This window comes from Myxine glutinosa, chromosome 7 (genome assembly GCF_964187855.1).
Source record: "Myxine glutinosa chromosome 7, kmMyxGlut1.1, whole genome shotgun sequence".
In the NCBI taxonomy this organism is placed as follows: Eukaryota; Metazoa; Chordata; class Myxini; order Myxiniformes; family Myxinidae; genus Myxine; species Myxine glutinosa.
In genome coordinates this window covers 110,138,456-110,154,770 of record NC_136267.1, presented here as the reverse complement: position 1 = coordinate 110,154,770, position 16,315 = coordinate 110,138,456, and the positions used below count along the sequence as shown (strand labels likewise).

Genomic DNA, 16,315 nt, shown 5'->3' with positions numbered 1-16,315 from the left:
CTCTTTGAGAGATTCCCAGATCTCTATCAGCCGCTCCACTGCAGGTCCCAGTGTCAACCACCTGCACTCGACATGCTTCAAAGGCTTTTTTGGAACAGCACCCAATTTATGCTGAATGTCTTGAAAATCAACAGATCTAGCAGCAGAGCCTTTGAACCAGTAGAAAATGTCCACTGCAAGCTCAGTTAGGTTTCCACAGTACTCTGCAAGTCCTTTGGCAAAAGCATTGTGTACTGTATGGAGAGTACATGTCCCTACATCAAGGAGACCAGGGCCCCTGTTGTCGAGAATGGCTTTGTCAATCTGTCTCCACACAGTGGTGCTCACATTAGGCCCATCACTGCCGAGCATGATAATATCCTGAAGCTGCAGTTTCGATTCATCCAAGGCAGAGATTATTTTCCTGGACAAATCTTCTCCAGTTGCATGACCCATGAGGTAAGTTTTGAGGTGAAATACTAATATCTGTTCCTCGGCATCAGACCAATACCGTACACGGATTTCTAGTTGCTTCAAGTTCTGTTTATTGGTGGTTTCATCATACATGAGGCTGAAGCCAGAAGCTGAATTCTTAACATCAGTGACTATCATGTCCTGAAAATAAGGACCTGTGGCTTCGCTAATGAGATATGAAACTTTCGATGAGCTCATTGAGAAACCATCCGGGATAACACCAGGAAACATTGCCTGCAGAAGATCCTTCAAACCGTCACAGGAAGAGTAGCTCAGATTCGAACGAACAACTTTCAATGTCCATAGAAGTTCTGCTTTTGTAATAGCGTCTTTTTTGGACATACAGACTAAAGCTGCACGACTTGGCTCATCTGTAGAAGCTGACCCTGATGCTGAAGCAGATGAAGTTGATGGTTGAACGAATGTCAGCAACGTCTGTGACCCACCCAGCAGTTCCTTCGCACGCTTCAGGTGCCCTTTGTTTTGGGCATGTTGTGTCAGTTGTTTCACACCCTGATTGTCACACCTCACTTCCGAATGGCACAACGAGCAGTAAGCTGAGAACACTGAGGACTTGCTAGGCTGACACCAGTCAGAAAGCCTACATCCATGTCCACTTTTCAACCACTCTGGGTTAAATTTAGTTCTCCCACCAGGCATTATACTGCTGGGAGTATACCTGTCAAAAAGAAAACAAATATGAGATAAGATTAAATGAATTAGCATAGAAAATCCTAACCTGTTAACGCATGAAGTGGAAAGAACTGTGAACCAAACAGTTTTTTTTTTCAAAACTGAAACATAAGTTAGTAAAATAATGAGAACAAACAAAGTAATTTAAAGGCAAATCAACAAATTTCTTACCGGTCTGCAGATTATACCTGAAACAAGAAAGATGATAAATAACATGTCCTAACATGTTTACCACCCGATAATTGCATTTTCTCCACTGCTGAATAGCTTGAACACTAATCTGAGTTCAAGCTAAGCGATGACAATTCAATTATGTATCTTTGGTATTGTTGTTGTACTATCTTCAGAAGATTATGAAACAACAAGACTTTAACAGTCTTTATTGTTTTTTGTTTGTTTGTTTTTTTATTGTCCTACATTGCTTGCATTACCTATTGTGCAGCATTGCGTATGTAAATTTTAATTCTACTGTAATTTTGTTAAAAGCTGAATATGCAACTACCACACGAAAGTATACAGAATTAAGTTGTAATCCCTATTTTGTGTCGTGGTCCTTCTTTATTATCTGCAATTAAATGATGAAATGTGTGAATTGTCGATTGAATTAGTTCTTTGCCAAATACTATTAGTTTTAGGCAAAATACAATCTCATTGTAATAAGCGAAAGATTGAGTTAAACATGTAGTATCAAATGTCAATGTTCAGCAAATTAGTAGAAAAGTTCAATTTCAGGTAGAATCTTTAGGGAAAGGTTGTTAGTAATAACTGAATAACCGCAAAGTTCACAGTTGGTTTTGTTACTCTAAGTAAAGTACAAACCTTAAAAATTGAGCTCAGCTGAACTTTTGAAATAAGACAAAGGACAATGATAATGGTCAAGGTATCATTCAGTCATTCTTCACAAAGTATATGAGATAATCCAAGAGAAATGCGTGATAAACATAGTTATATTATTTTCATCTCATTTTATCTTTTATAATTCTGTTACTGAATAGCATGAAGCACGAATCATAAAGGTAAAACAATTGTTTGGAAGGATATACTTAATATTAGGACAAAGTCAAAAATAACAATAACATAATATACATAAGATATACATATCATTTCCAGTCGAGATCAATAACAACACGTACTTTACACCATGGTGTAAACGACATGCCTCCACTTCGTACAGTATTTATTTGTGACGTCATCACTGCATACTCAATTTTTCCTCAACACTGCACTTTGTTGAGTCCTCAAAAATGCACTCACCACTTGTGAAATCGATCGAACAAACGGTTTTCGAGAAAAAGACAAAGAGACATATGTTCTTCGGGGATTTGAGCTTAAAGTCGTTTTGGAAATTTGTCTTGCGATTATGGACCCAGAAAGCAATTCCATGGCTGACGATTGGTATAGGAATGTCTGTTCTGACGCTTACAGAAATTCTACTAATTAATATATCAATTTAAATTTTGGAACATTGAGGGTTAAAAAATAGGAAAAATAGGAATTTCCACCAAAAAATAGGAGATTTATAGGATCCTATTAAAAAGTAGGAATAAATAGGAAAAATAGGAGGGCTGGGACCCCTGTGTTATGTATCTCTTTTGCTCGATAGTAAAGATGAGTGCATGACGCACCCGTTAATTACAAAGAGATAAAGAAGATTACTGAATTTAATGCAAAGCAAGACCTTGCAGTGAATTTAAATTTAAAATTTAAAAATAAACCACAAGAAGCGTCGATAAGAAGGAAGTAAATATTACTAACACTTGTGTTGGAAAACTTTGAAGCATAATACTGCAGAGAGCAGGCACAACACAAAATTCAATTAGAGCAATCTTCTCACTGCTGTGGCTCTCGCGGTAACGCTGCAGGACTTGCAAACTCCTCTGGTGCACGGGATGCATGAGGAAGCTGAAGCCTTTGGTTGCTACTTGGGTCTGTGTAGGTCCGGCGTTGCGTTTCATGGGCTCTGCTGCAGAAACAAATGAGTAACACATGTCTGCAGAAGAACAATAAACTGTGAACAACTTGTTTGCATTGGCAACATAGGAATCTTGAACATCAAGCTACCAAACACGGAAATCAATCATGTGCTTTTTATACAATGTGCCACCTTATAGCTTTCGACTATACAGCGGAACAGTACTTGACTTCGTCTCCTCATATTGTATTTAAATACAGTGCATTCAGAAAGTATTCAGACCCCTTCACTTTTTTCACATTTTGTTATGTTGCAGCCTTTTGCTGAAATCGTTTAAATTCATTTTTTCCCTCATCATTCTACACACAGTACCCCATAATGACAAAGAGAAAACAGGATTTTAGAACGTTTTGAAATTTATTAAAAAGAAAAAACTGAAATATCACATTTACATAAGTATTCAGACCCTTTGCTATGACACTTGAAATTTAGCTCGAGTACCTCCCATTTATCTTGATCATCTTTGAGATGTTTCTACACCTTGATTGGAGTCCACCTGTGGTAAATTCAATTGATTGGACATGATTTGGAAAGGCACACACCTGTCTACATAAGGTCTCACAGCTGACAATGCATATCAGAGCAAAAACCAAGCCATGAGGTCGAAGGAACTGCCTACAGAGCTCAGAGACAGGATTGTGTCTAAATCTGGCCACTCTGAGATAAAGCCCAGATCGGTGGAGTGTTGGTTGCAGTGATGATTGTCCTTCTGGAAGTTTCTCCCATCTCCACACAGGATCTCTGGAGCTCAGCCAGAGTGACCATCGGGTTCTTGTTCACCTCTCTTCCCAAGGCCCTTCTCCCCCGATTGCTCAGTTTGGCCGGACGACCAGCTCTAGGAAGAGTCCTGGTTGTTCCAAACTTCTTCCATTTAAGAATTATGGAGGCCACTGTGCTCTTGGGAACCTTCAATGCAGCAGATTTTTTTTTTTTTGAAGGTTTCCCCAGATCTGTGCCTCGACACAATCCTGTCTCTGAGCTCTGCAGGCAGTTCCTTCGACCTCATGGCTTGGTTTTTGCTCTGATATGCATTGTCAGCTGTGAGACCTTATATAGACAGGTGCGTGCCTTTCCAAATCATGTCCAATCAATTGAATTTACCACAGGTGGACTCTAATCAAGGTGTAGAAACATCTCAAAGATGATCAAGATAAATGGGAGGCACCTGAGCTAAATTTCAAGTGTCATAGCAAAGGGTCTGAATACTTATGTCAATGTGATATTTCAGTTTTTTCTTTTTAATAAATTTCAAAACGTTCTAAAATCCTGTTTTCTCTTTGTCATTATGGGGTATTGAGTGTAGAATGATGAGGGGAAAAATGAATTTAAACGATTTCAACATAAGGCTGCAACATAACAAAATGTGAAAAAAGTGAAGGGGTCTGAATACTTTCTTTATGCACTGTACATTGCGTGCAAATAAAATGTTTGGGCTACTGTGTAGGATATTCACTTCACATTGGAGTTTCATGCCAGTCAATGGGAAACTGACATCTTCGTCTTCTTATTTTTCTCCAGCGAATGCTTAATCACATTTTGTTCCACTACTTCCTGCTTTTATTGCTGTTTATTGGTGGAATAACATCATTGACTAGCATGTACTCGGACAAATTCCACATAATGTAAAATGTGACATCAGCTTTTTGCAGAACCGTGTGGAAGTATATGGAACTGAACCATGTAATTCCAATTGATATATGTTATGAATTATATGGAACCAAACCCTGTTATTCCCATTGATGTATATTGCATCCACCTCACATTTCAACCAATCACATGGGTATTACATCTGCCTCATGCAATTGAGTGATGTTGCATTGCACAACTAGCATCTGAATATTAACCATCTAGTGCTAGCATCAGGCTAGATGCCAGAAGAAACAGAAGAAACGTAATATAAAAACAACTATAATGATCTTATTCTGGAAGTCTTTTTTTTTTTGCAACTTTCTTTATTTACATGACATTTATGTCTGACAATCCTTACCGGCACGTCTCTCCTTCTGGTGCCTCCCAGCTGCTCGGAATCTACTGACTGCCTGAAAAAAGGCTCGGATCGTTGCCCAGCGGAAAAGGGCCACCGGATCGATACTGATAAGGCCTCGTACAAACCAGTTACGACTGCTTCTAAGCAGGGCGATCACATCTGGACGCATGTGGTCCATGTTCTTCTCACGGAAGTCCTGCAAAAGGCAAAAAGGGTACTTTGCAGTAAGTTTTACTCCAGCACATAAAATAAGCAATCACGATCTACTTTGTAACATTGCAAACTGAGGTTATCATCCATATAATGGACACTTATTTAACCAGGACATCTGGTTACATGTCATTACACAAGTCTTCCTCCTGATGGGTTTGCAAGAGAAAGTGTCTGCAATACAGGTTGGTTTTCATGACCTGGGAACACCTGGAAGTTATTTCTAAGATCAAATGCAGTAAACACAGCAAGTGAAACAAAACTTTTCACTCCCACGGATATGGGTTTGTGAAGTTTATACAGAATGGTGCAATTCGGAAAAAATGGCCACTTCTTGCACAAGACTAACACAGGCAGTGACAATACTGTAAAGTACCTATTGTTTATGCGAATTGTATTGAGTGGATTTTCTTTTAAAGTTGTTTTGTGGTGTGTAACTTTTGCACATCTAACGACGAACATGTCTAACTTCGATTCACTAATTAGGAATATTTATCGACTGGACTTAACTTTCGCCAAAATTATTGACCACAAAAAGGGCGAAGGTTAGATCCACGTGAAAGACAAGTACAGGGTGTCTCAAAATAGATGGAACCCATTAACATGATAATAATTTATTACTCAGACAAGAAACTCCAAAAAAGATTACATTTCCTGGAATCTGATATGATAACAATAAAAAAACTGAAGATTTGAGGTCTCTAGCTCAAAGGTTACATTTATTAGAGCACATGTTCCAAATGACCGCCTTTGCGCCTTAGACACACTCGAAAATATTTTTTCCTCCTTTGTCTAAGGCATTTTGATTGATAAATTATTAGTTGTTATGGTCTCCTCTCTTCAAATTTGAAAAAAAAGAACAAGAACATTAATATTGGCAGAATTATTAGCAGTGACATGGGTTCCATGTATTTTGAGACACCCTGTACTTTACAGTATGTCACAAGGTAATAATTTAAATTTGCAATTATACCTTGTGGAATTTCTCATTCGAGCAAATTTCGAAAATTCATCATAGTTTGGCTGCCATTTCTTTGAAAGTTTAAAAATTAGTATTATCGTCATGTGCAGGAGGGGCTGTTGACCCAGGGTAGAAATTAATGCTGAGGTAACAAAAAAAATACATTAAAAAAATGCAAAACACAACAAAAAAAAAAAAGCAAGGTCACAACCCACGACAAAATCCAATAATGGGCCGAATGGAAAAAGTGCATTGAAAACACTCTTAAAAGATGAACCGTGTGATTGGGAAACACATTTAATGCACTGTTAAATAATTAACTCAACACGTCTTATCTATGTCAGCCTCCCTGTGGTTACATAAGAACGAGCTGACCTGTAGCACGGTCACGGATTGCTGAAACCCAAAATGGGGTCGTTCAGAAATTACGTAATGCTATTTTTTTTAGTAATTTTCTTAGCGTAACACAGCGTGATTGGGAAACACACATTTAATGCACTATTACATAATTAACTCAACACGTCTTATCTATGTCAGCCTCCCCGTGGTTACATAAGAACGAGCCGATTCGTCACATGGTCACGGATTGCTGAACCCCAAAATGGGGTTGTTCAGAAATTACGTAATGCTATTTTTTTTAGTAATTTGCTTAGCGTAACACTTGATTACGTAACATAATGTAAAGCTTGATTACCATGCATTCTGATGGGCTTGATTAAACCTTACTATTATTTGACGTATGATTAGATTTTTCCGGGCCCCTCATCATGAATAATACTCAAACCAAACAAAGCCAATGGTTTTAGAAATTGGCGAAACGCAACCCAACAAAAACCCCAACACCACCACAAACAACAACAACAACACGACCACCAACAACACAAACTTTTGTAGACCTGTGATAGACATGTCGCAGATAAAAATCATACTAAAATAAGCCATTTGGTGTCTGTCTGATGATTTTTTGACTGCGATACATTCCATCGTTACTTACATCCAATCTCAACCAAACTTGACAGGATGACTAAGGGTTACACAATGAAGGTTGTAGCGCATTCATTTGCCCCCCTCCCCAAGGGGGTTTTCTCCCTCGAGATGTCAATGAGGTTTCATGTTGAGGTGTCAATCAATTTAAATTAGCTTTATCGTGGCGTTTTTCCAAAGGAGAAGATTTATCGTGGCATTTTTCCAAAGACACTTTTAATAACAAAATGAATGAAAATCGCATATTAATAATGTTGTTACAAAACAATATTAATACTAATAATGTCCGACTTCCCCAAGGCATTTTTCCTGCAGTGATAACATGCATAAATAGCTTAAAGTTATGATGGTGTTTCCGAGGGAGCAACGGCTTCTACAAGAAGTAAAAATATTGTAAACCACAAACACGTTTGATTACCTTTTTAAATGGTCGATAATGCTGTTTGACAAATAACTGAAATAAATTTGGAGAAATCTGGACATTAGTCCATGCATATCACGTCGACGATCGCTCCTGATCGTAGATCTACTGCTATCGATATAATCCCCAAGGGTAAATAACACGACTCGTCCTGCTGTTGCCATGGAGTTCACGGAAGTAAATATTACTTTCGGGAATTTAGAAGTGTGAGGTACAGACTGATCATTTCAATGACCTGCTCCAACAAAAACATGTTATAATGTCATGCATGGTCTGATCATTTCAATGACCTGATCTAACATGTTATGTCATGCATATTTTTATCCTTTCAATGACCTGATCTAACATGTTATGTCATGCATGTTCTGATCTTTTACATAACCTGATCTAACATGTTATAATGTCATGCATGTTCTGCTCCTTTAAATTACCTGATCTAACATGGTAATAAGGTCATGCACGGTGTTATCCTTTCAATAACCTGACCTGATATAACATGTTGTAATATCATGCATGTTCTGATCCTTTCAATGACCTGATCGAACATGTTATAATACGCATGTTCTGATCCTTTCAACGACCTGATCAAACATGTTATAAGGTCATGCATAGTATTGTCCTTTCAATAACCTGATCTAACATGTTATAATATCATGCAGGTTCTGATCCATTCAATAACCTGATATACAACAACAACACAACAGGCATTTTAAGGCCATTTTTCCTGCCAGAGTGGGGGTTAGCCTTGCGGGCCCCATGACAATCTTCTCTATTTTGCCCTATTTTCTGCATCTCCCCTTAACAAGGGGAGATGCAGAAGTGGATAGTGGATTGGTGGACCAAACCATCTCAACCTGTTTCTCTTCACAGCATCCATCACAGGCTCTATTCCCATCATCTTTCGCAATTCATCATTTGTCTTCCTCTCTCTCTCAAAGATGCTCCGCACATCCACCGAACCATTCGCATTTCCACCCTTTCCAGCCTTCGTTTCTGCTCTACATTCATTACCCATGTCTCGCTCCCATAAATTATAACACTTCTCACACATGCAGCATACACCTTTCCCTTCAACTTCAACGACACTCCCCTCTCGTCAGCACTCCACTCAGTTCCCGAAACTTCTTCCATGCACATCTCACTCAAACAACCGTTGCAAAGTCTGACCCACCTTCTCCATTCAGCATGTCTCCTCGGTAGCAAAATGTTTTCACACCTTCCAGCTTCATGCCGTCTTCAAGATCCAACTCAACATTTCCTCCATCTGCAGTTCCTTCTGTGCACACCTAACACTTGAATGTAGCTGCCACACTGATTAATGACCCTCTCAGACCGCTACATTTTTGATGAACCCACTCAGCGCACATTGTACATTGAATGGAGTTCACTCCGACACCCTTCCTGCACACAGCACATGGCCACTTCCCAGTTCTTTCCACCTCACCACATGCTTTACCACTTGCCATCACCTTCGTTTTTCCGATATTCACCTTCAGACCTTTTGTCTCCATACATTCCTTCCACTTGTTCATCTTCTCCTTCAGTCCATCCATACTTTCCACAATCAACACCAGATCATCTGCACACAACAACTCCCACGGTAAACCCTCCATTACGTTCCGAGCCAGTACCTCCATCACAGCTACAAATAGTAGTGGACTTAGTACCGACCCCTGATGCTCTCCCACCTTCACCTCAAACTCACCACTGTTCCCATCCTTCGTCCTTACAGCTGTGTGCGCTCTCTCGTACATTTCCATCACTACTCTGATCAACCATTCCTCCACTACTAACTTCCTCAATGCCCATGTCACTGCTTCGCGTGGAACCCTATCAAATGCTTTCTCCAGATCAACAAACCCAAGAAACTATTTCTTCCTCTTCTCCATGTACTTCTCCTGCAACGGCCTTACAGCAAAAAGTGCGTCTGTCGTTCCTCTTCCTGGTATAAATCCAAACTGCATTTCGTCGATTTTCATTTTCTTCCTTATCCTCCTCTCCAACACCCTTTACAATACCTTCATTCCATGCTCCAATAACTTTATCTCTCGATACGAGCCACAGTCCAGAGGGTCACCTTTCCCCTTGTATAGAGGGACGAGGGTACTCAGTTCCCAATCCACTGGAATGCGGCGTTCTTTCACCACCAGATTAAAGATCTCTGTCATTCTCTTCACACCCCAACTTCCCGCTGCCTTCAACATATCTACCACAACTCCCGTCGGCCCTCCCACTTTTCTACTCTTCATTGCTTTTATCGCTTCCTCAATTTCCTTCTCAGTTATCTTCTCTGCCGGTCCTAAAACTGGGTTACTCTCGATGTTTCCGTCCCATTCATTCTCTGCATTCAACAGCATTTCCATATATCTCTTCCATCTTCCTTTAATTCCATCTGGGTCCACAACGATTTGTCCCACTTCATCCTTCAAGCAACTCACCCCCACCCATCACATCGCACCTCTCTTTTGCAATCTGCTTTGCAATCCTGAAGACCACTCTCTGACCCTCTTCTGAATCCAAGCGTTCTCCGAACATTTTCCTGCATGCCTCCTGTGCCTTTGCAACCTCTTTCTTTGCAGCCTTCTTGGCTGCCTTATAACTTTAATGCTCTGCCTTTTCTGCCCCCGTTCCCTTCGCCTTCTGCCACTCCTTGAACTTCCTCCTCTTCTCGTCAATCCTCTTTCCAACTTCCTCATCCTACCACCATGTTTCTGAGTGCCTCGGTGGTCCTTTTGTTCATCCACATACCTCACCAACGGCTCCCAACAAACTATCTTTCATTGACATCCAATCACTTTCAAGCTCAACTACATCATGCTCTGCCATACTCAGCTCTCTTTTAATGCCTCCCTCACTGTCACCTCTTTCTACCTCCGCACCTTCATTCTCGGTTGGTACTTCACCCGCCGAACTCTCCTCGCACTTTCACCCTTATGTCGCAGACAACCAAGTGGTGCTGTGAAACAGCCTCCTCCCCCAGGGTCACCTTTGAGCTCCTTCAAAACCATCCATACTCCTTCCCACATGTCCATTTCGGTCTCCTCCTCCCACAACAACTTCCTTATCTTTCACGTTTTTCATCAGCTTCTCTATCGCACGCCAGAACTTGACCTTCTCTTCATCGCTCCGACCAACCTGCGGAGCATATCCCGAGATGACGTTCACCAAGAACTTTCCAATCATCATTTTCACCGTCATCAACCTTTCACTCGCTCTAGTCACACTCATCACACTGTCTACAAACTCCTCAGAAAACAGGACACCAACATCATTCACGCCTCCTGGGCACCCTTGCCACACAAACTTGTATTTCTGTCCCTGCCATTTCACACCTTTCACATGTCCTTCACCATTCTCACACCACTTCCCTTCCATCTCGTCTCCTGCACACAACATATGTCCACTCTTCTTCTGACCAATACTTCCACAACTTCTCCTGATATCCCTGTCATTGTTCCTACATTCCATGTCCCAAACCTCAGAAACCGATCTCCACGTAGGGCATCAGACGTTTCGTCGGCATAAATGGAGTGATTTCCACCCTTGCTTCGATCGGGTTCCCCACCTTGAGTTTTGACGAGAGGGAGTGAGGTCCCCCACGGGGTACTTCGGGCTGTACCCTGCCCATATGTAATTGTAATTGTCATGGTTCCCTTTTTGAGGCAATGTTTTTTTTTAATGGCCGGATGCCCTTCCTGACGCCAACCCGTTTAGTCGCCTCTTACGACACGCAGGGATACGGTGTACTGTACCTATTCTAAACCGGGGTACACACTGGCAAACCTGATATAACATGTTATAATATCATGCATGTTCTGATCCTTTCAATGACCTGACCTAACATATTGGAAAAGTAATAATAATTGGCAATAATAAAGTCGAGAGGTTCCAGGGAACCTGAACTCAACTGGTCTATATCAATATGGTTAGAATATGCATAATAGAACCACAAACTATATAGTTTATATGTGCTAAAAATATATGACAAAAATTGATTTTTCAATATGGCTGCCCTGCCGCGCCCATTTTTGGGCATGCAACGCCCAAATGCAATCCCAAACTAGTTTATGTCTTAAAGATTCTGCATAACAAGTTTCATCAAATCTAATCAATATTTGTGACTTTTAGAGCGTAGACGTAAAATTGTTTACAGACGACAGACAGACAGACGACGGATGACAGACACTGGGTGACGACAAAAACTCGTGTACTAGTATGTGAAACACACCTTTATGTTATATTTCACTTTCCCAGCAAAATGGCGGATCGTGAATGCCGGCTCCATCACAGCAGGTAGCTTTAGGTACCTGTTCCCCTCATGCTGCTTGCGGAACTTCGCCAGTAACGTCTCATTATTTGCCTGGGGGAAGCTAAAACACCGGGAAGCATGCTGCCCAATTTGCAAATCCGATTCAACACATTTATCATGACACAGGTAGTTGGGCTTTATCATCCGAGCAAGGCAAACTTACTTGCATTCTTCATCAAGCAAGTGGAATAGGCCTGTCGGCTTTTTGGCGATTAGCATAATGCAGCCAAGATTGTCGACAAAATCAATCGGGTGCCATGCGATGCCCTCATTCACGTACTCCTCCTGTAGGTAAGAGGAGGAATTACAGACAGGACAGCCAGTTTAACATGTTAAAATAAAAATGGTTTTCTAAAACCGTAGTACTGCCAAATAAAGTTCTCAGTCTCATGAGGTGCCAGCCCTTCTCTTGTCTAAATATGGATAGGGTAGTGGATTGGTGGTTCTCCATTTCCTTTCATCCAATCATGCCCACTTGCCATTTATGTTTGCAGAACAATCTCAAGCCCCACCATTTGCATAACCTCATCCTGTAACCCTTTTGTTGTTACTCTCTCCAAGTCTAAAGACTCGTCCACACAATCATTGAAAATTGACAAACTATATGGATGTCAGTTACAAGTGATAAGTGCCATGAGGTCAAAAGTGTTTCAGCTATATTTTTGGGTTTTGCCTTGGTATTTTGCGAGATTGTGGTGTGGCGGCTCCTCATGCCCAAGGACTTCGAAAATGTATATTATCGACTATAATTATAGCATGTGTGATGAAGGAAGTGCAATCTCCACGAAAGAATAAAGCTTGCGTGAAAGACTGATTAAGACAGTTTAGTGTTCTCTCTGCGTTCCACCGCATCCTTTCTGGTCTTGCACCCTCTGCTCTTTCAGTGCTTGGCCACCCTCCCCCTCCCCCATCCTCCCAGTTTTGTGCAGGGTGCACATGGTCCACCATTAACCCCCTTCTGGTGAAGCTACCTAAATCCACAATCACTGCTCAGTTCCACTCATTCGGTCCTTTATTCCCACCTGCAGAACCAACTTACACATCCTCTTCCACCTCTTTCTTCCCTCCAGTTCCCTCTCCCCCGCCACCACTCCATCATAATTCCTCCTCCTTCCAAATTTCCAGTTTTCCCTAATTTGAGTTCCCTTCTGTATGTTGCCCACGCCATGCATCCTCTCCTGCCCCCCACCCTCCCCCATTCCTCTCCACACTCATTGTTTGTCCATCTCCCTCTGTTTTGGCCTTTGGCTCTGCTGTTGGTATTTCTCCCCACTCTTTATTGTTCCTTTTGTCTTGTTGCATCCTGATCCATTCTGCAGTGCACGAGTATTAGGTCTTCCATGAGCCTTAACTATGTATACAATATATATACAGTCACGTGAAAAAGTAAGTACACCCCATGTAAAGTTTTGACTTTTTCAACATATTTCAACATACAGCTATTTGATCTTCATTTCAACAATATTGATAGATAAAGGTGATATAATATAACAAATATCATGAAACATTTACATTTTGTAGTCCATTGTGTTACATATTTATGTGAATGTATGTGGATTACCATTCAGGTCTTTGCTTATCCGTGTGTAGTATATTAAGGGTTGTTGTGATTGGAGGGTCAGGAGCCCTTCTGAACAAGTGGCCGGAAACGGAAGTGACCGGAAACGGAAGAGGAAAAGACACGAGGAAAAGGGACGAGTATTCTTCTTCCTCGCCCCGCTCCGACAAAAGGTGGGATCGACCTTGCGCTGCGTGGAAAAGCGGCGTTCCGAAGCCGGTCTGGCGAGAGGAATTACCGGGACGTGTACCTGCCCGGTGGAGACGTCAAGTTGACGTGGGGCCGTGCATCGACCCCGCGTCTGGCATCGTTCGCGGCACCGTCCAAACAGACGCGTGCGGGTCGCACGTTGGGGCCTAACGCGCCTTGCAAGCGGCGTGGGGTTTGGCTTGCTCTACCGTATCCGCTTCGCGTGGCCACGAGGGGCTGCAGCCGCGGTGCCTGGTACGATACCTGCCCGGTGGAAACACGTCCACCCGGGGTTCGTTCAACCGCCCGAGTGCGGCGACGGCGACCATCATCTTGGTCAGGAGGGGCCCAGAGACATTGTGCGGGACCGAGACCAAAAGGGTGTCGTGAGTACTCACCGGGACACACATGTATAAGATGGCCATCTTAATCATAGGGAATTGATTGTGAATTGGGAATTGGTGATGGTTGTGCATTGTTGATTGCTCGGGGAAAATCTCTGTGGTTGTGTCATTGAAATTGTATGGTATCATTACCATTGGAAATATATCCTTGAACATCAGTTGTCTCCTGGGTGAAATTCATATGGATTGCGTGGCGAAAGCGCATATATAATACAGCTTGCTGGCGGAGTTCCTCTCGCGGTCCGGGGGTCACCGAGACCAGGTATTCACCGAGGGGACCACGTAACAGAATTGGGGGCTCGTCCAAATTACGATTTGCGGTTTCGCAATTGGGTCTACGTCCGGGATTTAAAATTGTATAAAATAATAAAATAATATTTTTTTATTAATTAAAATTTATTAATTAATTATTAATTGGGAAATTTTTTTGAGAAATTGGGGTAAAGTCTTGGGGGAAGGTTAACAGGTGTTAACGATAGGCACCATGGCGTTTGTGGCACAGAACTTTGGGGTAACCCCGAGTGAGGCGCAGTTCCGAGCGTTGCTAAAGTCGGACCTCTTGAAATTGGCCAAACATTTTAACTTGGAGGTCCGAACTAATTTGAGGAAGGCAGAGTTGCAGGCCACGGTGATACAATCTATGGTGGGATTAGGAACATGGGACGAGTTAGCCTGGGAGTGGCTACCCGAAGAACCAGAAGACGTTGAGCTCCGGAAACTGGAGTTGCAATTACGGAGCAAGGAACGGATAAAAGAAGAAGAAAGGAAAGCAGAAAAGGAAAGAGCAGAAGAAGAAAGGAAAGCAGAAAAGGAAAGAGCAGAAGAAGAAAGGAAAGCAGAAAAAGAAAGAGCAGAAGAAGAAAGGAAAGCAGAAAAGGAAAGAGCAGAAGAAGAAAGGAAAGCAGAAGAGAGAAGAGAAGAGAAACAAGCACAAGAAAGGAGAGTGGAACGAGAACTCCAGGAAAGGTTAGCAGAAGAAGAAAGGAAAGCAGAAAAGGAAAGAGCAGAAGAAGAAAGGAAAGCAGAAAAAGAAAGAGCAGAAGAAGAAAGGAAAGCAGAGGAGAGGAGAGAAGAGAAACAAGCAGAAGAAAGGATGAAAACAAGGGAACTCGAAGCAGAGGAGAGAAAAGCGGAAAGGGAATTAAAGGAACGTGACATGGAGCTTCAACAAGAAATTAAATTCAAGGAGCTGGAGTTAATGAGAGAACGGGGAGAGGCACCACTCTTGCTGACGGGGTCGACACCTTACCAGAAAACCTGGGATGTGGGCAGACATGTGAGGCTGGTTCCACCGTTCAGTGAAAAAGAAGTCGCGAAATTTTTTCCACACTTTGAGAAAGTGGCTCGACAATTAAACTGGCCGGAGGAGGCCTGGACCATACTCGTGCAAAGTGTGCTGGTGGGGAAAGCTCAGGAAATTTATTCGGCGCTACCAATGGACCAATGTGCAGATTATGAGGTACTGAAGACGCACATCCTCAAAGCGTATGAGTTGGTTCCGGAAGCTTACAGGCAAAAATTCAGGAATGCCAGGAAGAGGGAGAGTGAGACCCATGTGGAGTTTGCCAGAGTGAAAGAAAACATGTTTGATCGGTGGTGTGAGTCAAAAGGAGTCGGGAAAGACTTCGAGACATTGCGGGACTTGATCCTGGTGGAGGAATTCCAGCAGTGTGTCCACGAGGACATCAAAGTGTACCTGCAGGAAAAGAAGGTACCAAAGTTGTGGGACGCAGCCACCATGGCAGATGATTATGCCTTAACCCACCGAATAGGGGTCCACGAACCTAACTCCTCGCCTAGATCTCCGCAGGGGAGGTGGGGAACAGCAGGTGCGGAGAACGACCATACATGGCGGCGGCCTCGAGATGATTATGGGGACAACTATGATACCCCACCGGTTCGAAATCAGAGGGATGCGGGCCCAAGACAAACTTATAGTTCGGGGGGCCCGAGGCAGACCCCGAGTTTTTCCTCCGGGCCTACTTGCGCGTTTTGCAAGAAACCTGGACACTTGATGTCCAGTTGTTACCTCATGAAAAGGGACAACCCAGAGCGGAGTCCGACTATTACAACTCCGAATGCGATGGCTGGCGTAAGAAATCGCCATCAAAAGGGTTACCAACCATTTATTTCAGAGGGGTTTGTGTCACTGGATGGAGCCTCGACTAACCGGA

General features: G+C 42.3%; 2 protein-coding genes across 3 annotated transcripts in view; one reads left to right on the top strand and one right to left on the bottom strand.

Annotated features, from left to right (window-relative positions):
- The window catches only part of LOC137431586 (hyccin), a 576,074-nt gene that overhangs the window by 265,601 nt on the left and 294,158 nt on the right, over positions 1–16,315 (top strand). The gene's annotated exons all lie outside the window — the stretch shown is intronic.
- Positions 1–16,315, bottom strand: part of LOC137431580 (unconventional myosin-IXb) — a 232,539-nt gene that overhangs the window by 94,271 nt on the left and 121,953 nt on the right. For both annotated transcript variants that reach the window (XM_068123054.2, XM_068123055.2), the window contains exons 15-18: positions 12,154–12,275; positions 11,910–12,051; positions 5,106–5,301; positions 2,981–3,109 (exon numbers count right to left, since the gene is read on the bottom strand). In XM_068123054.2, the coding sequence (XP_067979155.2) occupies positions 2,981–3,109; positions 5,106–5,301; positions 11,910–12,051; positions 12,154–12,275 (589 nt within the window). The remainder of the gene's footprint in view (positions 1–2,980; positions 3,110–5,105; positions 5,302–11,909; positions 12,052–12,153; positions 12,276–16,315) is intronic.